Genomic DNA, 27,070 nt, shown 5'->3' on the forward strand with positions numbered 1-27,070 from the left:
TTGGTTCTACCAGGCTCTCAAGTTGCCAGGTGATAGGTCTATTTCTATTTTTATTGGAATGTACAGGCATGTTGTAGGTTCTTGGCTAATAATGGGGCCTAAGCTCCTCTGGAGTCTGAATATCCAGTGTGAAGTTCCTCCATGTCTCTGGTCCCATTTTATAGGTGGGTGTCCCTTCCTACCCTATGAATAATTCAGAATCCCTTAGACTCCGATTCTTTATCCTTGTACTTCTGATGGTTATCCAGGATTAGATGCCCAGCCTTGTAGATAGCTGGTGACTCTCCTCACATGGGGGAAAGGAAGATTCATGGAGCAGTCCCTGGAGTCAGATACTGTCATGGAGGCCTCTCAGCAGAGAGGCTTAAAATGGAATGGATTCAAGTATTCCTTGAAATGAACTCAGTGGCATACTGATGCAAAATGATGAAGCCTAGTTGGATGTTATTTCTGTTAAGATGTTTCCTTGAATTACTACTCTGGTCTTAGATTGTGAGTCGTTCTTCAAACCTTTTCACTGACATACATGCATACCTATGGGGAAGAGTCTGATACTTCTATGCTTAGTATCATATTTGAATGCTATCATCTCAAATACTTTACAGTTCTTTGTGTAAAAACACTGGAAATCTCCTAGATTTTTGAAATATTCCATATATAATAGTCTTTCTCCTGGGTATCAAACACTAGAATTTATCCATTCTATTGAGGTGGTACTTTTTGGCCACTCTTCCTTATCCTATCTTCCCAGGCTCTGACTACTATTCTCCCAAGGTGAGATGCTTCAACATGGAGACCGTAGATTATTGTTCTGTACCTCACTGCACTGTTCCAGGTTCATGCATATTGCCATAAATGATAGCATTTGATTATGGCTGAATAGTATTCCATTGTGTATGCAAACTATATCCATTTGTCAATTGATGCCTAGGGTGAATCTATATCTTGTGAGTTATTCAAATTATTTTGAGTAATGCTGCAGTAACACAGCAGTGCAGACAGGACTTTGATCTCTGCTATATAACCAGTAGTGGATCCCATGGTAATTGTGTCTTTAAATTTATTATTTTTTGCCTGACCTTGGGAAGTCCTCTGGGCAGTCCTGGGTACTCTCCCTGAGCTGCGTCTGCTCAAAGCTAGCATTCTACCACTTTGCACCACAGCACCACTTCTGGCTTTTTCTGTTTATGTGATACTGAGGAATGGAACCCAGGCTTTCATGCATGCTAGGCAAAGGCTTTGCCACTAAACTGCATTCCTAGCTCATGTCTATAAATTTTAAGCATACTTCCATACAGTTTTCCATAAGGGTTGTACTACTGTACCAATAGTATATAATGTTCTTCAAAACCTTTAAACCTAAGCAGACTTCTAATTGGGTAGGGGTGATATCTATTGAGGCTTTGTGAGTTATATAATCCTAATTAACAATATTTTTCATAGGCCTGCTTGGTAATTTGCAGATTTCTTGCATTATCTATTCAGGTCTTTTTTCCACTTGCAATTGTATATTCTCTTGATACTGAATTTATAATTTCTGCATCTTATGCCCTCATCAGCTTGTTTACACATGTCTTCTTCCACTCTCTAGGTTTCTTATGCTGTTTCTTTTGCCATGCATAAAAGTTTTAATTTGATGTAGCCCCATTCATTTGTTTTGCTTTGGATATCTTACTTTTCAAAATACTTGCTCAGACCTATTATATACAATATTCCCTGAGGTCTAATTCAGAAAATTCAAAATGCTCCTAAATGTTCACACAATGCCAGAAATGGAAAATTCTACTTGACCATAGGTGACAGGTTGTAGTCAAAATCCAGGCATACCAATTGTACAAATGAGTTCAGGTGTGTGTAAGGTACACATATACAAAATATAGCAATTTCATGGTTCCCTCTTTAAATTTGGTCATTTCATCCCCATGATCTGTCATCCGAAACATTTCTGGCCAAGGCATTTGGAAAAGGATGACTCACCTTGTAGGAGTCTCATTGTTTTGAGTCCAATGTTTGGACTTTGCTTTGAAGTCTTATATTTTGAGTTGATTTCCTGTATGAGTTAGAGGTCTAGCTTCCAAGTATGACTATCGAGTTTTCCCAGCATGATTTATTGATGAGGACCTTCTCACTGTTGTGTACTTTGGGCTTTTGAAAATCAGTTGCCTATAAATACTGGTTTGTTTCTGGTCTCTGTCCTGTTCTGCTGTTCTTATCCCAGCACCATGCTGTTTGGGTTCCAACAGCTTTGTAGTATATTCTGAGGTCAAACATAGCTCTAGCTTTATACTTTTTCCTCAAGATTGCTCTGGTCATGGTGAGGCCCTCTCTGGTGCCATTAGATTATAGGTGATCATAATGACCTCAATTTAACTTGAATTACTTCTGCAAATACCCAGTCTTTAAAGACATTTCCTTGGGTACAGTTGGTTAGGATTTCAAAAGTTTATTGAAGAAGATTTCCACGCTTGAAATGACAATATCCTTCATCTTATGCCCACTGTGAGCTAAACATAAGTAACTCAGCCCTGCATTCACAGGTATAGCAAGATTATGGAGTTTCTTCTGTTCTAGCAAATAGCCCTACTAAAGGTCAGTGAACAGCTGATCTGGAGTGTAGCTTGGAGCTGTGGGATTTATCCTATATAACTTCTGGGGCCTGATTTTCATGGGTCAGGTGATATAGCCTTAGAAACTGGACATGGACTATGTTCATGAAACCTCCCTGGGCAGAGCTTGTTTGGCAGTAAGGCCTTGGTGACCTTAGTGGATGATTTTGTGGTGATCTCAGGGGTGACCTTGGTGGATCAGACCTTGCTGGAAAGTAGACTTGAATTGGAAAGATCCCAAGAAAGCTAAGCCATGGAGGATGGATGCTTCCTGACTGGTAAGAATGGGACTCCAAGGAAAACAGATTAAAAAAAAAATACAGCAGAGGGCCCATCAGCTGTACTGGACATTGTGAAAGTGAGCTAAGCAAATCAAGGGCAGAGATGGGAAGGAGAGAATGAAAGAGAAAGAGGGAAGAGCTTACACTAAGCAAAAGGAAAGAAATATACATATCAACTGATTTGGAAGAAATGGTTGTATTGTCAAAATCTGTAGTGTTCATAAGCTTTATAGACCATGAAAATGTCAGTTCTTGGAAGTGGTGCTGTGGCTCAAGTAGTAGGGCACTCACCATGAGCTGTAAGAGCTGAGGGATAGTGCCCAAGCCCAGAGTTCAAGCCCCACGACAGACAAAAAGAAAAAACACTGTCAGTTCTCCTTGTAAAGGTTACAATGTTTGTGACTAAGTATCACAATCTCACAATACTGTGAAATTTATGCAATTACTTAATCTCAATAAAGACATTTTTGTAAAAAAAATCCTAAAAACAGAAAAAAATGTGACTCCAGGAACCTGTCCTAGCCTCTTAGCAGCAGGTCAGGAGGTGAAGTTTAAGGTATTAGGATGCAAAATACTGACTCTGGCAGGCTCCTTCCAAACTCTCTAGAATTGAAATCCTAATGTGCTTGGGACACATAACTTTTAAGTTATTCACCTCTTTGAATGGGCAGGAGCAAAGACAGAGCTACAACAAAGATGGCATACTACATATGGGTGTCTTAACCTATAGGTAAGACTTGAGACTAAAGACTTCTGGCTGGGAGGCAGGCTAGCTTCCTGGATCTGGGTGTACCAGTCCTGGATCTCTGAACTCTGCTCCCTACAGATGGCAGCCACCATCTGGCTTGAGTCAAGCAAGGGATATTTCTGGACCTAGTTCCTTCTGTGTTTGCTGTTGTTATGTTTTCTATCTGGTGTACATGTCCAGCACTGAAACATAACCAGATATTGGAAGTAGAAATCTTCCCTGAGTCCTTTCTTGTGACCTAGCCTAAAAGGGAAAAACACACCAGATCTCCCAAAGATGCTTGTCACTACAAACACAGGAAGTCTGTGATGTAACATTTAGGCACTTTTCTCATTTGCCTCACTTTATTGTCTTCTGGACAACAGTTTGAAGAGTTACAATTATCCTGTGAGTGGTGCATTCATATGACAAATATGGAAACATACTTGGTTCTATTTTTGAACTTTATTCTTCCAGGATTGCAGTAACTTTCCTCTTTTCAGAAAAGAGCACAGGAGATGAATTATATCCTCTTCTGTCCTCCAGAACATCCCATTCACATTGAGTATCGTTTCAAACAAGGCTCAAAGCAGAGGCACTCATGCCTTCCATATCAGATCAGAGGCCTTCTTGGATCTGAACCTGTTTGTTGACTAGCCATAGTGGGAGTTATCCATGAGCCTACCGAGACGAGAGCAGCACTGTCCCAATGTCATAATCTCTGTCTAATCCAATTCTATGCAAGGTCTATTCTTCAGTGATCTCAAGACTATCTTTGACTAGATGGAGAGCCTGGAAGCTGTCCACAGGTCTTCTTTGGTGCTACATAACTCCTGAAAGTTGGTGAAGTTTGAGGCAGGCATCTTGTTCTGTGGTTTGGTGTGGCAGAGCCTGGAGATGAGTCTGCACCTGCGGGCTGGGAACAAAACCCATTCCAGGGTCTCTGTGGTCACAGCAGCCCACTATGGAGGGATGTGTCATGCTGAGACCTTGCTAAGCCAGGTTAAACGCCATGGAGAAGATGCATCTAAGGATGAAATGAAACCTTTTTTTCTTGTGGATGACTGAGTTATATTCCTGGTCTTCAAGTTGTTTTTCTACCTGCTAGGGTAGGTGTACCTGTATGTCACCCATCTCATTGCTTGGGCATCTGGAAAGTTGGTCTGCAAGGTTGCTGGTTGGTGTAAAACGTGATCTCTCCCTCATACATGGTGCTTCCATCCCTGGACTTGGGCAGCACATATACCTTGTATGTGGCAGGTGGTATATACATTATGTGACTGTCGGAGGTCAGGGTCGAACCCTTTCTTTGATCTTTATTCTTACAGGTATATTCTAAACCTGTTGTTGTCCTTCAATACCCTTCAAGTTTTGTGCTATTATTTGTCTACTTTACTCTCCAGGTATGGCACAACATATACTAGACTATATTGCTCATGGTAGCAAGTTGTATGGCCATCTCTAGGGGAACCATGAGGGCTACAGCATCTCCATCTTTTCTGGGATGCAGCTTTGCATCCTGTTGGCTTATCTTGCACAACTAGCTCTCCCTGCAAGTATAAGCCTTGTGCTCCCTCCTGGGTGCTCAGTTACCCTGCTTGTGTCCTACTCGGCTTTCCTCATTCTGAAGCACTTCTCCTGTCCATGGCCCTGCTGCCCTGTGCATTGTGCCTGTTAGGCTACTTCTGCCTGGTTTTCTTAAGTTTTGGTGAGGGTTCCAGATGCTTCTGTCTTGGTACTGCCTCTTGATAAGTCACATGCTGCTTCCATGATGTGGCTTTTTTTGGCGAGGTCAATACAACTGTCATTGATCTGGCCTCCAGAGGGCATCCTAGCAGCAGCTCCCCACTGGAATCAAATGGAATTCTCCTTTGCACTCTCCTGTCTTAACCTCTTAGGCTTAGCATATTCTCCTAAGGCCCTGTTGGCTTTATCTTCCTATTGCTCCTGAGTCTACTTCCCTGTTATATCTGCATAAGTGGCAGGAAATTCTCATGCTTTCTCTTTCTCCAGGCATGTGGGCTTTCTTCCTGTGATTGCTCAGGACAATCATGTCCCTGAATCTTCTGGTGATATCCACAAACTTTGGAGTAGATGACTATTAGGACATTATGGGTGTTTGTAAGTTTTAGGGAACTATTTATATAATCTGCCAGCTATTCATCAGCTAAAAGCTTAATAGCCAAAAATTTTCCTCCCATTCTGTGTGTTGTCTCTTGATTCTGACAATTGTCTGTGTATGTGTGTGTCAGATTTCCCCTAGCAGTTTCAGGTCTTTACCATAAGATCTGTGATCTACTTTAAATAGCTTGTCGGGGGGGAAGAGAAGGCTCTACCTTCAGTCTTCTACATATTGCTATCCAGCTTTCCTAGCACCACTGTTTTTTAAAAATATTGTCAAGGTGATGTATGGAAGGGTTACAGTTACATAAGTAAGGTAATAAGTACATTTCTTGTTGAACTTCTTACCCCTTCCCTCGCTTTTCTCCTACTCTCCCTATCTCCCCAATCCCCCTCAAGTTGCATCTTGTCTTGTGTATGTCACTGTTGCATTGGTTCCCCCCTTGTCCTTTGTCTCATGACTCTGTTGTTCACTTCTCTTTCTAATTCAAATAAACATATACACAATCCAGGGTACCAGAATCAAATACAGTGACAACAGGGGATGGATATACCATAGGGGGAAGAACAGACAAGAGAAACAAGAAATCACATAGTACATTAAAAACAACAAAGAAAAACCTCTGTGTCCATATCTTGGAGTTCATTTCCCTTAGCATCATCTTATATGGTGGTATGTGCATAGATTTTGTGCTATTCTGCTCATCTGATAAGATTACCCTAGACATACACTAATTATTGCCAATAAGGGAAACCATGGACCTGTGATTCATTGGGTCTGGATTACTTCATTTATAATATCATGATGTGGTCATAATTAACTTAACTTTTTAAGACTTTGTTTACATTTTCATAATTGGAATTGGCCTGTGACTTGCCTATCCAGAACTTTCCATTGCATTCAATCATTCTGTCTCAAAGTGGCAAAGTACAGTTAAGGTTACATTTTCTGCAATGTGTGGAAACAACCAAGCTTGGAAAGAAGGGTTTATTTTCTAGTCCCTCATGCAGACCCTGTGCAAATTTTTACTAGTCATGGTGGGCTTCCTGTCAGAGAGGCGGTGTAACCATGTCTGACCATGGAGCACTTCATCCACCACCCCTATCCCTTTGGAGACTGTCCTGACAATACATGTCTTTTCAAGCATCTCTGGTGTGGGAGACAAGCACACTTTTCCTATAGAACAGCAGAGTCTGTGGCACTGTGGCTCAAGTGGTAAAGCATTAGCCTTGAGCTGAAGAGCTAAGGCACAGCACCCAGGCTGAGAGTTCAAGCCCCATGACTGACTACATAAAAAAGAACAGAGGAAGCTGTATGGGGACCATTTCTAAGAGCTTCATGTCTATCAAGCCTTTGACTTTAGTGAAATAAGACATAGTGCACTTCTCTAGATTCTTCTTTGCTTTTAGCTTTTCTCTTTGATCAGAGCAGTATACTGCCAGAGCTGCCTTCAGCCAGAACACATGTGTTGGAACTCTTCCTCTGAATGTTTCTGTGTATTCCTTTTTTACATTTTGATTGGAAAACTTGTAGAAGGAAATAATGCATAAGATAAAATAAACTTTCTTGTCTAAACCATGTGGCAGTCTCCTTTCATCAAACCTTTCAGAAGGGAACTCAACAACCAGGCTCAGAGCATTTCGCTTCTCTCTATATTCTGAGGACATATTAAGTGGGAGGTCAGGAGAGTATTGATTATCAACCTTCCCACAGGAAAGTAAGATTACTTTGTCAGATCTAATCAGACCCTGCTCTCACCCCTCCATAGCCCATATATTTGTCAAACACCTATTGCTACCATGTGAATCACTACAGATATCAAGCTACCCATGTTAAATTGGAACAGAAACTCTCGTTCTAAACCGTACATCTAGTCTAACATTTTGCTGAGAGTGCCTTAGAATTTCTGCTCAGGATGGGTTTGAATCTCAGTTTTCTGCCTCCTGAGTAGGTGGATTACAAGTGTGAGCCACCAGCTTTTGCCCACATCATTTTATACAAAGCACTGAAGTATCCTCAGATTCTGGTAGCCAATGTGGTACTAGAGCCAATTGCATGTCCATACCAGGGGCAAGAACAAACGTGTGTTTTTTGGTTTGATTTGTTGTTGTTGTTGTTGTTCTAGTCCTGAGGTTTGAACTCAGGGCCTGGACACTGTCCCTGAGCTTCTTTTTGCTCAAAACTAGTGCTCTACTAGTGGGTCACAGCTCTATTTCCAGCTTTTTCTGAGTAGTTTATTAGAGAAAAGAGTCTCACAAACTTTCCTACTCAGGCTCCCTTTGAACCTCAATTCTCAGATCTCAGCCTCCTGACTAGCTAGAATAATAAACTTGAGTCACCAGTGCCCAGCTACCTAGCTGGTTTTTTTATTTATTAATTTAATTTTGGGTCCAGTTGTTGGTCAGACCTCCTTAATCCAGTCAACCAGGCACAGGGAGAGGTCAGATGTGACATTTCAAGAAACAAGCCTGAGAGGTGCTTACAATGAAGACCTATGATGGAATTAACATGGTCAACATTTCCAACAGTACTTCACATGCCGGATCTCTAGTTGGGGAGAATTGTTCCTTCTGATCTGCACTGTGACATTTTTATAGTAGCTTCTAAATAAATACATACATACCATAGGACTTGGTAATCTCTTTCTTGGAATCAAAACAAGTATACTAAAAGTGGATGTCCATCCAAAGTCTGCAATGTGGGTGTTCCTTCCTAACAGCTTCAAGTGTCTGAGCCAAATGTCCATCCCCAGTGAATTGATAAAAACTATACATGTACTAAGTAATACTATCAAATAAACAGTTGTACTTCAATATCTTTCATATAAAAACAAAGAACTAACATTTATACAACATATAGGACAGTATCGTCCTGCTCTTCTGTGGGAAGGTTGATAATCGCTAGTTTCCTGATCTTCTTTTGAAATATACAAAAGTTGAATCTCTGAATCTCTGTTGGGTTCTCTAATGCAAGCTTCAATAAATTGAGACCACAACATCCTTCAGATAGGTAAGAGTTTATTTTATTTTATTGCTTCCAACTATGAAAGATTTTACAAAATTTACAATATTACAAAATTTTACATTACAAATAAAAATATAAAACACCAAAATGTGGAAACATTTAGAGGAAGCATCCTGAGTCAGGATGCTGTTGTTTCTTCCAAAGTTTAGCCATAGCCAGAAGTTTGAGGTTAGGTTGGCTGGCAGCTTCATCTTCTGGAAAGATGTAGTCACAGTATTCTTCCCAGCCTGTATCACACCCGTCATCAGTCAGAACCTTTCTTCTCTTCTTCACTTTCTCTGGCATGAGTCTGTCTACTCTCTCCTTATCTGATACTGTTCCAAATTCATCCTCAAAGCTTCTCCAAGATTGCAGCAGCATAAGCCTCGCTTCCTTTTCTTCACAGTTCTGCATGGTTTTGTTAGCCTCTTCATAAATCTGTCTGCATTTAGACACACTTCGGTCTTCTCCTGCAGACAACTCAAAGTGAGCCAAACTGATCCATACCTTGACATGCTGTGTCCGTTGGAGCAACTGTCGGTAAAGATTTCGTGTTCTCTCAATTTCTCCCTGTTCCATCTCAAAGTCGATGTAGGATTTCCAAAGCACCTCTGGCATGTCTAAGCGAGGCTGGCTGATGGCTAACTCATAGATTGCCCTGGCTCTCTCCACATCACCAAGGATTGTCTCTAATTCTGCAAACTTAATCCAGGAGGTACAATTTTCAGGTGCAAATTCCAACAGCTTTGCATACAGCTTCCGGCATCTGTCAAATTCTCGAAGCTTCACTTCCAGTTCTATGTAGCCTTTAAATAACTTGCTCTTTGGACACTTGCCTATTGAAATCCCCAAAGCTCTTCTGGCAGATGATAAATTTCTCTGTCTTATTTCAAATTGTGCATAATAGAGCCACATTTTGGCAAATGTGAACTCTTGATGAGGAATTAATTCCAAAGAGGCTTGATACACCTGCCTTGTCCTCTCAGGATCCTTTGCCTGCAATTCTTCATAGAGTGCATAGTTGATCCAGAGGTAGATGTAACGCTTCCAGTGTCTCTTCTCCTGAATGGGTGGAATGTTGGCAATGGCTCTCTCATAAACCTCTCGCACTGTGTCAGCTTCTGCAGTGCTTTCCAGTAAGCGCAAGTAATCAAACCACGCATCATAATTGTGGGACTGGCCCTCACTTCCTCTTCATACTGGAATCTGCGTTTACTCACAATGATAGCGTCAATACCCTGCCTGTCACCAAACTTCTTCTCAAAGATGGTATAGTTTTTGAAGAGCTCTTGAGCCTCTTGTGTTGGGATTCGGTCCAAGGCATACTTGTAGATGACCTGGGCCCTCTCAAATTCTTTCTGGTTTTCCTCAAATTTGGCAAAGGCAACATAGAGGTGTTCATCCATATGTTCCTCTCCGAAGAACTCAACAGCGTTCTCATACACTTTCCGTGCGTGGGCAAAATAAGCATGTTTTTCTTCAGAGTGGGCATATTTGATCCAGTTGTTCACCCGCGGGTGCACAAGAACAAAGCGTTCGTAAATGGTCCGAGCCCGCTCCACCTCTTTGTATCTCAGCTCAAAGTTAATGTAGGAGTGCCAGGCTTGCTCCTCGGGCTGCCATTCCATCCAGCGCTCAAACACCTGCCGGGCACCGGCCATGTTCCCCAACAGCTCTTCCATGTATGTGCACTTGTACCAGAACTGGCTGACTCGTGTCAGTGTTGTGATGGCACGGTCCCACACATTTCTGGCATGGTTGGCCTGGCGATTCTTCATTTCCATTTCTGCATATTTCAGCCAGAGGGTGATATTTCTGTAGTCCACGTCTAAAGCACGCTCGTAGATGGATCGAGCCCTCTGAATTTCCTGGAGCCTTTCTTCCCATTGCGCGTATTTTATCCAGTTCCCAATCACAGTCCGGTTCTTCCTTAAGTTATCTTCAAAGGCCTTCCTTTTCCTCAGCTTGTAGTCATTGAATTCTTCTTCATCTGCGATCCTCTGTTGAGGTGGAGGTGGAAGAAGCTCAAGCTCTCGTTCTTTGGCCTCCCTCAGCAGTTGCTCAGCGGTGATCTGGACGAGAGCTGGAGCTTTGTTTCTGACCTTGGCCACCTGAGGGATCCGCAGTTTCCCGACTGCGGTGGAGACCGCCATGTCTGCAGGAGATCCTGGGAGATGTCCGCACACACTGGGATCGCAGAGAGCTGCCCGACAGAGAGCTCTTGACACTACCAAGCTTCCCAACAACGAAGCGAGTCCGCGGGAAGAGCTGAGTGACAGGAGGGAGCAAGACCAACCTGAGCGCCTACCTGCACTGGAGGGAGTGGCCCAGAGACAAAGCTTAGCACCAGCCAGAGGGCTTATATAGTGCCAGGCGGGGAGGAGGCGTGGCCACAGCGGAGGCGGAAATGACCTCAGAGCTTAGGGAGCCTCTCACTGGTGGAAGCAGGCAGGGCTGGGCGGATGAGGGAGTGACTGGGCTTATCAGGGTGTGACAGGGTGGATAAGGGCGTGGCTGGGCTTAGGGAGACAGGGCTGGGTGGGTGAGGGCGTGACCTCAGAGGGTGAGGTGGTGACCTCAGAGCCTGGAGCCCTTTGCTGACTCTCATTCAGGAGATTGACTGAGGAGATTACTGCTTTCCAGCAGGAGAATTCTGGAAAGGCTACCATGCTGCCCTCTCCTGCAAAGGAGGAGGAGAGCAGAAGGGGAGGGAGTGGTCTTATCCTGGGTACACAGAACATTCCAGCCTTTTGAAGATTCTCTGGGCTACTTCCTGCTGACACAGGGGTATCATTCTTAGGAATAGAATGCAGAGATGTCATCCGGATCAGGACAAGGCAGCAGAGATGGTTCCTTGATTGTGAACCTGGATATTCTTCTAGGGAAAGAAGACTTAGGAAACAGAGTCTGAATAAGAAAGGTGAAAGCTTAGTTTAGAAGTAGAGCGTCTGTTCCAATTTAACATGGGTAGCTTGATATCTTTAGTGGTTCACATGATGGCAGTAGGCTTTTGACCAATACATGGGCTAAGGAGGGATAGGAGCAAGATCTCATGAGATCTGACAAAGGATTCTTACTTTCCTGTGAGAAAATTGATCATCATTACTGTGCTGACCTCCCACTCAAAATGTCCTCAGAACATAGAGAGAAGCCAAACCCTCTGGGCCAGGTTGTTGGGCTCCCTTGTGTAGGGTTTGCCGAAAGGAGACCACCACATGGTTCAGGCAGAAAGAGTTTATTATATAGTATTTTATTTTGTTCCTTCCACAAGGAAGGAATTTTATTCTGCAAGTTTACAAATAAAAATAAAACAAAGGAAAACGTGGAAACGTTAAAAATAACTTTTCCTATTTTTTTTATTGTGAAAATACTGTACAAAGGGGTTACAATCACGTGGGCAAGGTAATGAGTACATTTATTATCAAGCATTGTTGCCTCCTGCTTTGCTTCCCCTCCCCATCCCTTCCAATCTGCCACCTCCCCACCCCAGCCAAAGTTGTAAAGTTCATTTTTCTTTAAATTTTTTTATTGTGAAAATACTGTACAGAGGAGTTACAATTACATGGGCAATATAGTGAATACATTTCTTATAAAGCCTCCTTATTATAGCTTCCTCCTTTGTTTACCCTTCCCATCCTTTCCCATCCTCCTTCCCCACCCACCCAATCCTCCCAAAGTTCATTTTTTTGACAAAACAACTTGTATATCTCATTGTTGCGATGGGTCTACCTGTATCCCTATTTAATCGACGTGTTTCTTCCCTTCCCCTCCACAAATTATACCAACATCAAATACAGTGAAAGCAGGGGTTATACGGTGGGAGAGGGACACACAAAGCAACAAAGAAATCATCTTATAACTATGTTAGTAACAATTGCAAGAAAGAAAAAAAATTTGAATACTCATTTTGGCGTTTATTTCACCGAACATCAATTTACGTAACCTTTTCTACTTGTCTCAGACATACACTAGTTATTGCAAATAAGGGAAACCATGGGACCTATGTTTCATTGGGCCTGGCTTACTTCACGTAATGTAATTTTTTCCAAGTCTTCCCTTTTCCTAACAAATGGGGCAATGTCCTTCTTTCTGCTGGAGGCATAGAATTCCATTCTGTATATATACCACATTTTCTTTTTTTTTTTTTTTTCTTTTTTTTTTTTATGGTTTTTTTTTTTTTAATTTTATTTTATTTTATTTGAGAACATACTGTACAGAGGGGTTACAATTACATGGTCAGGATAATGCATACATTTCTTACCAAGCATTGCAGCCTCCTCCTTTGTTTACCCTTCACCTCCCTTCCCAGCCTCCCCCCTCCCCCCCACCCAATCATACCCCCCCTCCCCCCCCTCCGACATTGTAAAGCTGGTTTTGACATGACATTTTGTACTTCTCATTGTTGCAACAGGTCCACCTGAATCCTTAAACGACTTGTTTGTCCCCATCTCCTCCACATGTTATACTGACATCAAATATAGTGAAAGCAGGGGTTACACTGTGGGGGAGGGACATACAAAGCAACCAAGAAATAATCTTATAAATGCGTTAGAAACACATGCATGAAAGAAACAAAAACATTAAAATACATATTTGAGGGTTCGTTTTCCTAACATCACCTTCTCTGACTTTTTCCGCTTGACTCATACCTATACTAGATATTGCAAATAAGGGAAACCATGGGACCTATGTTTCTTTGGGCCTGGCTTACTTCACTTAATATAATTTTTTGCAAGCCTTTCCATTTCCTAACAAATGGGGCAATGTCATTCTTTCTGATGGAGGCATAGAATTCCATTGTGTATATATACCACATTTTCTTGATCCATTCATCTATTGAGGGGCATCTGGGTTGGTTCCATATCTTAGCTATGGTAAATAATGCTGCAATAAACATAGTTGTGCTGGTAGCTTTAGTGTGGTCTTTTTTGTAAACATTAGGGTAAATGCCCAAAAGTGGGATTGCTGGGTCATAGGGGAGCTCTATGTGGAGTCTTTTGAGGAACCTCCATACTGCTTTCCAAAGTGGTTGAACAAGTTTACATTCCCACCAACAATGAAGTAAGGTTCCTTTCTGTCCACATCCCCTCCAGCACCTCACTCCAGTTAGAACAGCAAAAATCAAGAACTCTATACCACATTTTCTTGATCCATTCATCTACTGAGGGGCATCTGGGTTGGTTCCATATCTTCGCTATGGTAAATAATGCTGCAATAAACATAGTCATGCTGGTAGCTTTAGTGTGGTCTTGTTTGTAAACACTTGGGTAAATGCCCCAAAGTGGGATTCCTGAGTCCTAGGGGAGCTCTGTGTGTAGTCTTTTGAGGAACCTCCATAGTGCTTTCCAAAGTGGTTGCACAAGTTTACACTCCCACCCACAATGCAGTAAGGTTCCCTTCTGTCCACATCCCCTTCAGCATCTGTTGTTATTAGAGTTCTTGATTATAGCCATTCTAACTGCGGTGAGGTGGTATCTCAAGGTTGTTTAGATTTGCATTTCTTTTGACTAGAGAGGTTGAGCATTTCTGCCTGTTACTATTGGCCATCCTTCTTTCCTCTTCAGAGAAGTTTCTCTTTAAGTCTTTAGCCCACTTATTTATTGGGTAGGTGTTTCTTTGAAGATTTGTTGCTGGGGGATTTAATTTTTTGAGTTCCAGGTCTATTTTAGATATGAGACCCTTGCCCATTGTGTGGCTAGTGAAACTCTTCTCCCAATCCGTGGGCTTTCTATTGATCTTGCGAGCTATGTCCTGTGCCATGCAGAAGCTCTGCAATTTCATGCAGCCCCATTTGTCCAAGCTTTCTTGGATTTGTTGTGTTTCTGGGTCTCTGAAGACAATTTTGGCCTGTGTCAAGCAGACCTAGGCTTTCTCCTCTTCCATCCTGTAAAATTTTCTGAGGGTCTGCTTTGACTCCGAGGTCTTTGATCCATTTGGAGTGGATCCAGATTTGGATTTTACTCTGACCCTTTCCAAAGCATATCCCCACGACTTGCATCACTAGGGTTCTGGACCAAGTTCATTGAGTGAGAAGAGAGAAGTATCTACGGCTTCCTCCTCTTCTTGCCTTCATGCTCATGCTCCTCAGGTCGGCTGGTATCTGCAAGTCTTTTGGAGCCACTGTGCTGTTTAGCTTCTTGCAGAAACTTGTCCAAACCAAAAGGATCCTCCTCAAACTGCACTGGCCCTTCTCGTCCGGTCTGCCTATGTTCTGAACCGGAAAACTCTTGAACTGGAAGAAAGCTGTTGGACTGGATTTTGGTTTTTAGGTCATCACCATCCATGTCCTTGTCCAGATTTGTCCTGGGCCTATAGATGGTCTGGGCCATGTCTTTATCGCCTCTCCAGGTGAGATCATAAACGCTGTAAATGTCATCTTCTCCACCTGCAAATCCGCTGTCCATACCTTTGCACTGGTTGAAGAGCCTCTGGTCATACCAAACTTCCTTGGAGGTTCCAGGATTGGGGACACCCAGAGCAATGACTTCAGTGATATCTCGATGTTCCTTCCTCTGCGGTGGTTTCCATCTCTTCTCAGCAGCTGCCCTGGAAAGATGCCGGTTGTGCTGTCTCTGTTTTTGCCTCTCGTGCCGGATCTCCTCCCTCCCACAGGCCTCCCCATCTTCTCTGTCCACACGGGTTTTGATGCCAGCTCTCCTCTTCCTGGCTTTTTGGGCCATCACTCTAAGTTTCTCTTCATGCTTCTCTTTTGCTTTCTGAGCCCTTTTTCTCTCCACTTGGGCCCGTGTTTCCACAGCCTCCCGAGCCTTCCGATCGGCAATGTAGAGAGCTTCGGCGAGTTTGGCAAAGTTCTCATTGATGTGTACCATCTGAAGTCCTCTTGCATCGGCGGCCAGTCGCTTGTCTAAGGGAATTGTATAACCCTTTGCATTTTTCCAGTTGGAGATGCAAGGAGGAATCTTCCACTCTTGTTGCTCCTTGGCAGTCATCTTTTGGCTTGGAGAGTGCATGACAGGTGCAGGAGGAGAAGGTGGTCCCCGGGGAATCTTCTGGTTGATCCGGAACCTCGGAGGCTCCATTGGATCTGTCTGCATCTCTACCATGCGAATGAGCCTCTGTGTAGCTCCAGAGTTCAATGCCACTCCTTGCTGAGATGGTGTGTATCGCAGATACTGAGCAGGAGCCAGTTGATCAGCTGCCCCAACTGGCATGGCTGAGGCAACCTTCTGCTGCACACACTTCTCTAAGGCTACCCTTGTCTTTGCTGTGATCTCTTGAATAGCTTCTTCGCCGGGTCTCTGTAGGTCTGGATCACTGGCATTCATCCCCTCCTGTGGCCCCAGGTCAGTATATTTGCTGTAAATGACCTTGTCTTTTGACTGACCTTGTCCAGCAACTGCATCGTACCGAATTCTTCCTTCTGGATCGACCTGAATGGTCAGCGCATTGGCCCTGGTTTGTTGTCGTCCCATATCTAGTGGATACTGGGCCAAATGGATCTCTGGAAAAGCACCTCCATCTCCAAAATCTTCTAGCGAGCGAGGATTCCAACCTTTTCGGCACCCATACGGGGGAGGTTCTCTGCGTGAGGAGGCCAAGGAGGTCTGCCAGGAACTGTGAGATCTTGCCTTCTCTTCAGCTTCATGTTGGTCCTGGGATAGCTGAGTAGGTGCGGGTAAAAAGCTGGTGAGCGCCATCTTCTTTGGCAAGAGTTGATTTACCCAAAAGCAACAGCAAGGACAGCACACTGCCAGCCTACCTGAGCTGTATACCACAGTACAGAGTGTGAAAGTTTAGGGCAGGGGAGAGGGATTAAATAGGGGAGGGCCAGGAGCAGGTGTGGCCACAGGGGATTCAGAAAGGACCTCAGAGCCTAGGGAGCCTCTGGGGAAAGCAGGTGTGGCCTGGCCCAAGAGGGCTTGGCAGGTTGGATCTGGGTGTGACCTTGTGGATGAGGGTGTGACTGGGTGGAGGAGGCCTGGACCTCAGAGCATTAGGCAGTGACTGGCAGTCAGAGGATGAACCCTCAGAGTTGATTACTGGTTTCCAGTAGGCCATTTGTGCTAAGGCTACTGTGTTGTCCTTCTAGGGGAGGAGGAGAGGATGGGGGGAGGGGACTATTCTCCCAGGTAGACCTTACATTCTACTCTGTTTCTAGTGATGAAGGGTTTCTGATTCTCCATGGATACACAGGGTGTTATTTTTAGGGGTATAAGCCTGAGATGTCATCAGGGTCTGGGACAAGGCACCAGTTACATTTCCTTGGCTGAGAATGCACATATGCTTCTATGGAAAGTAGTCTTAGGAGGTAGAGGCTAGATAAGAAGAAAGTTGAAAGTTTAGTATGGCTTGAGAACTTCCATTCCACTATAAATGGGTAACTGGATGTCATTAGGGTTTCCCGTGGTGGCAACAGGAGTCTAACCCAGAAGGGGCGAGGGCTGATTAAATTCTACAAAATGATCCTGCTTTTATGTGGGAAGGTGGATAATCGCCAGTCTCCTGACCTCCTCCTTAAAGTGTCCTTGGTATCTGTAGAAAAGCCAAACCCTCTGGGCCAGGTTGTTGGGCTCCCTTGTGTAGGGTTTGCCGAAAGGAGACTGGCACATGGTTCAGGCAGAAAGAGTTTATTATATTGTATTTTATTCCTTCCACAAGGAAGGAATTTTATTCTGCAAATTCACAAATAAAAATACAAAAAAGGAAAATGTGGAAAGGTAAAAAAGAAGTTTTCCATATCCGGTGTCCTGGCTAAGGGCGGCTCTGGATGGAGGAGCCAGGTTTGCATGGGGCTGGGTGTCTGGAATGCTATCGGTTGAAGCTGAATTCTGTGCCCAGTACTGGGATTATCCGGTTTGTGATGTTGAGGTGGAAGCCAGTCTGTTTTAGGTCTACTTGCCCATCTGGCTGTAACATAGACTGCTGTTGGAGCTGCTGCGGCCTGGGTCATTTTCCACCTTCTGTGACTTGGTCGATGTAGGCCACTTTGGTAATGTGGAAGGGTCGTTAGCCTCTTCTTCTTCTGGTCTCTGCAGGTTTGCATCATCCACTTTCATAACCTCATTTAGAACCTGGTCAGTATATTTGCTATAAATGACGTTACCTTTTGGCTGTCCTTGTCCAGCAATTGCATCATATTGAATTCTTCTTTTAGGATTGAACTGAATATGCAATATATTTGACCTAAATTTTATGTCATTCCCATATCTAGGAGATACTGGACCACATGGATTTCTGGAAAAGCAACTTCATCTCCAAATTCCCCTAACAATTGCGGTATCTATCCTTTCTGTTTCCCGTAGGAGGAGGTTCTCTGTGGGAAGATACCAAGGAGGTCTGCTTTGACGTTTACATCCTGCTTCTTTTCAGCTTCAAAAGTCCTGAGATAGCTGAATAGGTGCAGGTAGAAAGCTGTTGAGTGCCATTTTCTTCAGAAAATTTTTTAACAGTTCAAAATGGTTTTCCTTGCAACTCTCCACCTTCAACTAACCCAAAAGAGCAGATACTCTCCTCAGCCTGTGTTTCAAAGGGTGAAAACCTTCATGGCCCCTGATTCAAAGGGAGGTGTTCTTCTTACCTTTTATTTGGGGTTATGTTTATTGGTTTCTGCCCCCATTCTTTCAGTCTAGCTTGTATGCCAAATCCCTGCTAGATTTGGAGTAACTGCTTGGAATTGAATAATACAATTATATCCCTTAGGGTTCTATGAGTCACCTTCAGATATTACAGATAATGTGGGTCCCTCCATCTAGCTGTTGGCTTCATTAGTCAATTTGGTCTCCACAGTCTGGGTCCAGAGTACTTAGAGAAGAGATTGTAAACAGCTGCTCACATCTTGCTCACATCTTGCTTTATTCAGGCTTAATCCTGGATCTGGTTGTTAGATGGGTTATGTCCATATCTCTCAAAAACTCCAGTTTATACTCCTAGTTACATCAGAGTCTTGGTGGTATGGAATTGAAAGAATTTTCCGGTGTCTCTTATTACTATTCATGATTAGAAAGGTGCTCTGGAAAGCTAGCTGTCTGTGCCCCCAGTCATGCTAGGTGGTGTTTGAACTTGGCTCTGGAAGTGTCCCCTCTGAGGCTGGTGGTCATCTGGGAAACACAGGATGAGCCTGTAGGGCCCATGCTCAAAGCTAAGACCTCCATTCTGAATACCTAGGGATATTGGATAGTCTCACTGTGGTCCCAATCAAGCTGGATTTGATGACTTGCCAGGCTTTCTTAGTAGGGCTTCTTGAGGCCTAGTGGAGCCTCTTTTCCCACTTACCTCTTTTTCTTAAGTATTGTTATACACAGGGGCTATAACAGATCATGGTAAGTATCACTGATCTGGGGCTTTGAGTAGGTTCCCTGTGAAGCTTATCGGCAAGAGTCTTTCCTGCTGTGTGGCCTGTTACTGGTATCTTCCACCTTGGCCAGCTATTTCCCTGAACAATTGTGGTGGCAGCTACCATAATAGTCATGTAGTGGAGTCATGTAGTTTTTAAGCTCCTTGCTATAAGTAGGGCCCAATACCTGTTCAGTCAAATCTCCTCTGCCTTTAAGCTGATGCCCCTTGGACCTCTGGAAATGAGCTTTTAGTAACAGCTGTGTTCCCAAACCTACAAACTGGGCAAGTACATCCGAGTTTTGTGAGTGCTAATCTTAGGTTTGATTCCTGAGATTTTGATAAAGGCTTTGCTGCCTGACACCATGGTACCAGTTTTTGCAAGGAGTAATTGACAAGGGGACAGGAGAAATACTGAAATCTGTCTGCCTCATTGGCAGGTAGTGAAGGAATTGAAATGCCCTGAGATTAAGTGTGAGCAGCATCTGGTTGTAACTGGGGTTCTCTGGAAGCTGAAAATCCAATATGAAGGTCGTTGAGGGTCTCTGGTCCCATATTATAGGTGGGTTCCCCTTACCACCCTATGAGTAATTTAGAATCCCTTAGATTCCTATTCTTTCTCTTGCCCTTGTGATGGTTATACAGGATTAGGTGGGCAGATTTGGAGACAACTCCGTACTTGAGGGGGGAAAGTAAGATTCATGGGGCAATCCCTGGAGTCAGATGCTATCATGGAGGCCTCCCAGAGGAGAGGCTTAAAATACAATGGATTTAAAGCACACTTTGAAATGAGCTTAAGGGCATACTGATGTAAAATGTTGAAGACTAGTTGGATGTTATTTCTGTTAAAATGTTTCCTGGAATTACTACTCTGATCTTAAATTGTAAAACGTTCTTCAAAACTTTTCATTGACTTAACTGAATACTTATGGGGTATGGTTTGTTACATATATGCATAGTATCATATATGCATGGTATCATCTCAAATACTAGAAATCTCCTCCTAGATTTTTGAAATACTCAATATAATCGTCTCTCTCCTGGGCAACAAACACTAGAATTTATCTGTTCTATTGTACTTGGTGCGTTTTGGCCCATCTTTCGCTATCTTCTCTTTCTATGCTTCCCAGCTTGTGACTACCAATATTCCAAGGGGAGCTTCTTCAACTTCAAGACCATAGATTATCATTCTGTGCCTCAGCACTTAATTCTTCCAGGTTCATGCAAGTTCCAATAAATGACAGGATTTCCCTATGGCTAAATGTTATTCCATTGTGTATACAAACTACATTTTCTTTATCCACTTGTCAACTGATGTCTAAGACTCCATAGCCTGTGAATTATGAACATTATTGTGAGTAATCCTGCAGTAGACTCAGGAATACAGACAGGATTTGTTCTCTGGTTATATACCCAGTAGCCAATCCCATGTACCCAGTAGTAGATCCCATGGTAGTTGTATCTTTAAATTTTAAGGAAACATCCATATAGTTTTCTATAAGGCTGTATATAACGTTTTCCTCTCTATGAACATTTTAAAAACCTGTAAACTTAAAAACACTCTTCTAAATGTGGTAAAGTGACAATTAATTGTGGCTTTTAAGTTACATTATCCTAATTAGCAACATTTTTGTAGGCCTGTTAAGTAATTTGCATGTCTCTTGAAAGGTCTATTCAAGTTTTAGGTCCACTTTTAATTGTATATTCTCTTGATATAGAGTTTACACATTAGGAATGTTAATCTCTCGTCAGCGAGTTTGTAAATGTTTTCTTCCATTCTCTACATTTTTTATTCTGTTTCTTTTGCCATGCAGAATGTTTCAATTCCATATAACCCCATTCATCTGTTTTTGCTTTGGAGATCTTATTTTTAAAAATCCTTGCTCAGGCCAATGATATGGAAAATTACCTGAAGTCTAATCCAAAAAACCAAACATGCTTCTAAACTTCCAATTCTTGAGTGTTCACACCATGCCAGAAACGGAAAATTCCACTTGACCATAGATCACAGGTTCTAGGAAAAATGCAGGCATGCCAAACTGTATAAGATGAGCTTCAGGTGTGTGTAAGGAACACACACCACTTAGGAATTTCACTTTTCCCTCTTCAGATCTGGGTCATTTCCAAAACACCCCATTATGTGACATCCAAAACATTTCTGACCCAAGCCTTCTGGAGAAGGATGACGCCTCCTGTATGAGTCTCATTGAGTCTAATGTTACAACTCGGGAACCTATCACGTGGGTTACGATCGTCCCTCTTCTCATCCTGGGCTCATCTCACTGAGTTCTCCATCTGTGCCACATTTCAGCAGTATACGCTTCTGTTCTTTTCCCACATTAAAAATATCTTCTTTCTTGGAGCTAGGTTGAAGTAGCCCTGGATAAGGCTATGAGTAAGTCATTGTGTCTTCTCTATGTCTTGGCCTGAGCTTTCCATTCCAGATTCTGCTTCCTGCTTTTTGACCTTGTCTTTACTTTGCCTAGTTCAGCTACAGACAGTCCCCTGACCACAAGGTCTTTCTGAGGTCTATGGGAACAAGCACAATTGTAGAGCTCAGACCTGTTGATCCAATAGGTCTGAACTACCTTAATATATGCTACAGTGACAGTGGCTACTTTGGTTTTTGAGGCCCTAAGTACATGTGCTGGAAAGAAGGGAACTCTAGGAATTTGTCCAGGCTCTTAGCAGTAGGCCAGGAGGTGAAGTATAAGGCATTGATATGCAAGATACTGACTCTGGCAGATCCTTCCAACTCTCTAGGCTTGAGATCCTAATGTCTCTGGGACAAATAACTTCCAAACTTTTAACTTCTTCAGAAAGGCAGAAACAAAGAAAAACCTACAACAAAGATGTCATACTACCTATGGGTGTCTACCATCTAAGTAAGACTTGGGACTAAAGACTTCTGGCTGGGAGACAGGCTAGTTTCCTGGATGTCTGACCTCTGTTCCCAACAGATTGCAGCCACTATCTGGCTTTGCCTAAAGCCAGAGATCTTCCTGGATCTAATTTCTTCCATGTGTTTGATGTTATTCTTTTTCTTCTCTGAGGTACATGCCCAAGACTAACACATAACCACATATTGGAAAGGTAAAAAACCTTCCCTGAGTCCTTTCCTGTGACCTAGCCTAACTGGGAAACAAGACACCAGATGTCCATTAAGGTAGCTTGACATCTCCCAAAGCAAGACTTCCTGTGTTGGTTGTGTCATCTGTGATTTATCATTAGCCTGTTTTCCCAGTTTCCTCAGTGTTGAGAAGTTGACAATAAAGTCTAAAGAATTAGCATTATCCTGTGAGTGTTACCTTGATATGCCAAAAATGGAAACATACTTGATTCTGTTTCTGAACTTTAGTCTTCCAGGATTGCAGTAATTGTCCTTGTTTTGGACAAGACCATAGGAGATAAAGGATGGCCTCTTCCTTCCTCCAGAGCATCCATTTCACATTGAGAATCCTTTCAAACAAGGCCTAAAACAGAGATATACATGCCTTGCATATCAGATCAGATCCAAGTAGTAGTTCTAAGTAAAGCCCATTCTTCAGTGTTCTCAATACTGTCTTTGACTAGATGGAGTGCCTGGAAGATGTCTGCAGGTCTCCCGTGTGTCCTGAAACTTGGTGAAGTTTGAGGCAGGCATCTTGTTTTGTGGTTTGGTGTGGCAGAGCCTGGAGATGAGTCTGAAGCTGAGGGCTTGAAACTAGGGCCCATTCCAGGGTCTCTGTGGTCACAGCAGCCCACTATGCAGGGATGTGTCATGCTGAGACCTTGCTAGCCAGGGTAGAGGCCATGGGGAAGGTGCATTGAGTATGGAATGAAACATTTTTTTCTTTCCCTGGACGACTCAACTATAATCTTGGCTTTCAAGTTGCTGTTTAACCTGCTATGGTATGTATACCTCATTACTTGGGCTTCTGGAAAGTTGCTCTTCAAGGTTCTTGGCTGGTGTAAAACCTGATTTCTCTCTCGTGCCTGCTACCTCCATCTCTGGCATCACTTATAACTCCTATGTGGTAGGAATGGCATATTTGGCTTGCTTGAGATCAGGTTTGAAACTTTCTAAGATCTTTAGTCCTACAGGTGTGTCCTAAATCTCTTGTTACCCTTCAAGTCTCTATTATCTGTCTCCTTTGCTTTCTAGGTGTGAGACAAAATATGCTTGCCTATACTATTCAGTGTCCAGTTGTGTGGTCATCTCTGGAAGGGCCATGAGAGCTAGAGTATCTGACCTTATCTTCTAGGACGCAGCTTTCCACCCTCATAGGTGTCTTCCTGTAGATTTATCTTACACAACTAGCTCTCCCTGCAGGTGTAAGCCTGGTTCTCCCTCCTGGGTGCCCACCCCCGGGGGGTCATCAACCCCATGCCCACGCCATCACCCCCATGCCCACGCCATCGCCCACTTTGGTGGTACAGGGAATCTTCCTGGTATCGTGGGGCGCCCCTGCCTGCTTTGCCAGTGTGTGCAAACTCAGGGAAGAACCACCTCTACTTCAGGCTGGGCTCAGGGAAGGTCAAGGGGGGGGGGGGTAAACAGGGTCCCCTCCACCCACCACCCCTGCCCAATCTGGTCCCTGGCTGTTCCCAAATGCTTGGTTCAGCCTGGGCCCCAGCAGAACAGCAGCTCTCCCAGCTCCAGCAGCAGCATGTCCAGTGCTCAGCTCCAGGTCCATGTGCTCCTGTGGCCGGACTCAGGAGCCTCTCCCCTGTGCTCTCTCCCTGGCCCCAGCCTCTACCTCTGGCTGTGCCAGCTGGTGAAAGCAGCTGCAGCCAAGCTGGTTGAGGGCTGCCCTGCATCTCTCAGGAAGCAGGCTCCAATGCGCCCCCTCTTGGCGCTTCCCAAGGTGCTGCGGCCTCCTGGCAAAAGCATTCCCTGGACTCTCTAGCCCAGGATCTGAAGTTGATCTACCAAAACCCAGGGATCTCAGGGGTGCTCTGGAAGCCATGCAAGTCCCTGGTATGCGCCTCTCTGTCCCTGCTGCTTCCCGGTGGTTAAGGAGCCCTAGCCTTCTATCTCCAATTAAACACCCAAAGACTGGAAGTGACACTGTGGATCAAGAGGTGGAGGGCTCTCCTTGAACTGAAGAGCTCAGGGACAGTGCCCAGGCCCAGAGATCAAGCCACACGACTGACAAACAAACAAACAAACAAAAATGGCTGGATTTGAACCACAATCCTCAGATCTCAGCCTCCTGAGTAGCTAGGATTACAGGTTTGCTTTTTATGGTAGTGAACTGGAGATAAGATTCTCAGGGCCTTTCCTGCGCAGGCTAGCTTCAAACTGGGATCCTTGGATCTCAGCCTCCTGAGTAGCTAGGATTACAGTATGAGTCAACAGAGCCCAGTAAGATGCTGATATTTAAACATGGGTTAAAAATGAAATAGGGGCTGGGAATGTGTCTTAGTGGTAGAGTGCTAGCCTAGCATGCATGAAGCCCTGGGTTTCTTTCCTCAATACCACATACACAGAAAAGGCCAGAAGTGGTGTTGTGGCTCCATTGGTGGAATGCTAGCCTTGACCGAAAGAAGCTCAGGGGCAGTGCCAGGTCTCTGTGTTCAAGCCCAGGACTGACTTTAAAGAGAGAGGGGGGGAGAAGAAAAAGGGGGAGAGAGAAGACGAGGGGGGGGAGGGAGAGGAAGGGGGAGAGAGAAGGGAAGAGAGAGGGGGAGGAAAGAAAGAAGAAACAGAAAAGAAATTAGTTCAAGTATGTCTCCTTGGGGTCACCTGACCGCAGCTATGTTTGACTGACAATCAGGTGGCTTTTTCAGTGGTTTGCAAAGAAATGATATTTAAGCCAGCAGGTAGTTTGGCCTGGAGTCAGGCCTGGAGTCACCCCTGGAGGGTGTGGTCCTGGCCCATGTACTCCAGCTGTGGAGTGAGGCTGTCTCCTGGCAGCTGCAATACTGGGTGAGGTGGACAGTGAACCTCCTGTCAGCTCCTGTTGAGGGTGGGGGAACACTCCCAAATCTGGGGGTTGGCTCTCAGCCTAGGTCACAGGCCAGCAGCTTGAGACATAAGAGAAATAGGCAGCCTAAGTCAGGCCACCCCAAGAACTAAAAGATGGGGCCTCACCAGGTCTAAGACCACAACCCTGTGGTCATTCTATGAAATCTTCTCACAGTGAGACCTTGGAGCCAAGAGTCTCCCTGGTCTTAAGCAGGCCCTCTGGGTAGGCCTAAGCCAGACTTCCACAGCTGAATTCCATGCACAGCAAGGGCAGTGGCAACAGGATTCCAACCTGGGGAGTTGGTGATTTTAGCATCAAATTGAAGCCTCTCAAGAACTCCAGGTTAGTAGTTTCAGTTGAAAAAAAACAGAAGGAAGGCATGTGCCAGTGGCTCACGATTGTAATCCTAGCTACTCAGGAGGCTGAGATCTGAGGATTGTGGTTCAAAGCCAGCCTGGGCAAGAAAATCATGAAACGCTTATCTGCAATAAACCACCAGAAAACGATTTGGCTCTGTGGGTCAAGTGGTAGAGTACTAGCTTTGAGTGAAGAGCTGAGGGACAGCACTCAGAATTCAAGCTCCATGACCAACAACAACAACAACAACCAAAAAAAAAAAAAAAAAACAGGACTCAGAGTTCAAGCCCCATGACCAACAACAACAACAACCAAAAAAAAAAAAAACTAGAATGCAGGGCTGAGAAGGTGAAGTCATAGAGTGCTTGCCTTGCATGCATGAGGCCCTGGGTTCGATTCCTCAGCACCACATAAGCAGAAAAAAAATCCAGAAGTGGCGCTGTGGCTCAAGTGGTAGAGCGCTAGCCTTGAGCTGAAGAGCTGAGGGACAGCGCCTAGGCCCAGAGTTCAGGCCCCACGACTGGACCCAAAACAACAACAACAAAAACAAACAAACAAAAAAAACAGAAGGCAAAAACCCACAAAGATTCAGAAAGTTTAAGCAACTTGCCTAAAGTCATGCAGCTGACCATGTGGGGAATCATAATTCAAACCTAAGCATGTGGCACTTCTAATCCCAAATGCTTCAGTGAACTGCTCTGCCCCCAAAGTGGGTTGGAGAAAGCCCTGTCATGTGGCTCTCTACAGGCTATGGGACTGGTCCCCATGTTATGGGGGACATCTGTCTCATCTGTAGAGCTGGGATGGAATCGTAAGAAATCTGGTGAGATTCTCAGGTTTCCCTCCTGAGCTCACCACCAAGCCATGATGGTAGAACAGAGCAAAAGCCCACCCACTGTTCAGGAGATTTGGGGGCGTAGGCATAGCTGGGCCTTGATCATGTGGGGTCCCTGGCTGTGCAGCATTGTGGCCCTAGGGAAGTCACTCCCAGGTGTGGTGCTCCTGCTTTGCTCATGGCTTGTGTAGCAGGCCTGGCACCTGTACACTCAAAGAGCACATGCGTGAAAAAGAGGAAAACAAGACTGACTTCTCCATCACCACTCCATCTCCCTCGAGCTTGGTTAGCAATTGTTAAAATGAAGGGACTGCCTGGTGACATTGATGCGATTATATTTGAGTGGGAGACACTGGTTTGCAAAGCAAGCTTGAAAAAGGAAAAGCAGCAGAAACTGAGTGCAGGCCTTGGTTTCTCTTAACTAACAGGTAAGCTAAATATTCAAATTTCTTTGTTACTGTACATATATACCATCAGAATATGAAATGTATATATTGTAAAATCTATGTGCACAAGTGTGTAATGTAGAAAACATCTTTCTGTATCCAAGAAATAGGTATCATTGTTGTCAATCAAACCCAAAATCAAGCTGGGCACTTGTGGCTTACACCTGTAATCCAGTTACTCAGGAGGCTAAGATCTGAGGATCACAATTTGAAGCCAACCCAAGCAGGGAAATCTGTGAGACGCCTCTCTTTCATTGACCACCAGAAAGCAGGAAGTAGAGCTTTAGCCTTCAACAAAAAAGCTCAGGGACATTTCCAAGCCCTGAGTTCAAGCACAAGACCACACCGGCACACACACACACACACACACACACACACACACACACACACACACACACACACACACATATACACACATATACACACACACACAATCACCTCCAATACCA

The 27,070-nt window shown here is 44.1% G+C and overlaps 2 protein-coding genes across 2 annotated transcripts; both read right to left on the reverse strand.

Moving 5' to 3' along the window:
- Positions 1–8,859: 8,859 nt before the first annotated feature.
- Positions 8,860–10,907, reverse strand: LOC122122231 (crooked neck-like protein 1). Its single transcript, XM_042696307.1, is given in 2 exon segments — positions 8,860–9,914; positions 9,917–10,907. Coding segments are annotated over 2 exon segments (2,031 nt in total). The 5' UTR covers positions 10,893–10,907.
- Positions 10,908–14,719: 3,812 nt separating this feature from the next.
- Positions 14,720–16,397, reverse strand: LOC122122355 (SNW domain-containing protein 1-like). Its single transcript, XM_042696512.1, has one exon. It carries the CDS (start codon positions 16,395–16,397, stop codon positions 14,784–14,786), a length of 1,614 nt encoding a protein of 537 aa, XP_042552446.1. The 3' UTR covers positions 14,720–14,783.
- Positions 16,398–27,070: the final 10,673 nt, after the last annotated feature.

Source organism: Dipodomys spectabilis, unplaced genomic scaffold (genome assembly GCF_019054845.1).
Source record: "Dipodomys spectabilis isolate Male_0828 unplaced genomic scaffold, ASM1905484v1 ptg000207l, whole genome shotgun sequence".
In the NCBI taxonomy this organism is placed as follows: Eukaryota; Metazoa; Chordata; class Mammalia; order Rodentia; family Heteromyidae; genus Dipodomys; species Dipodomys spectabilis.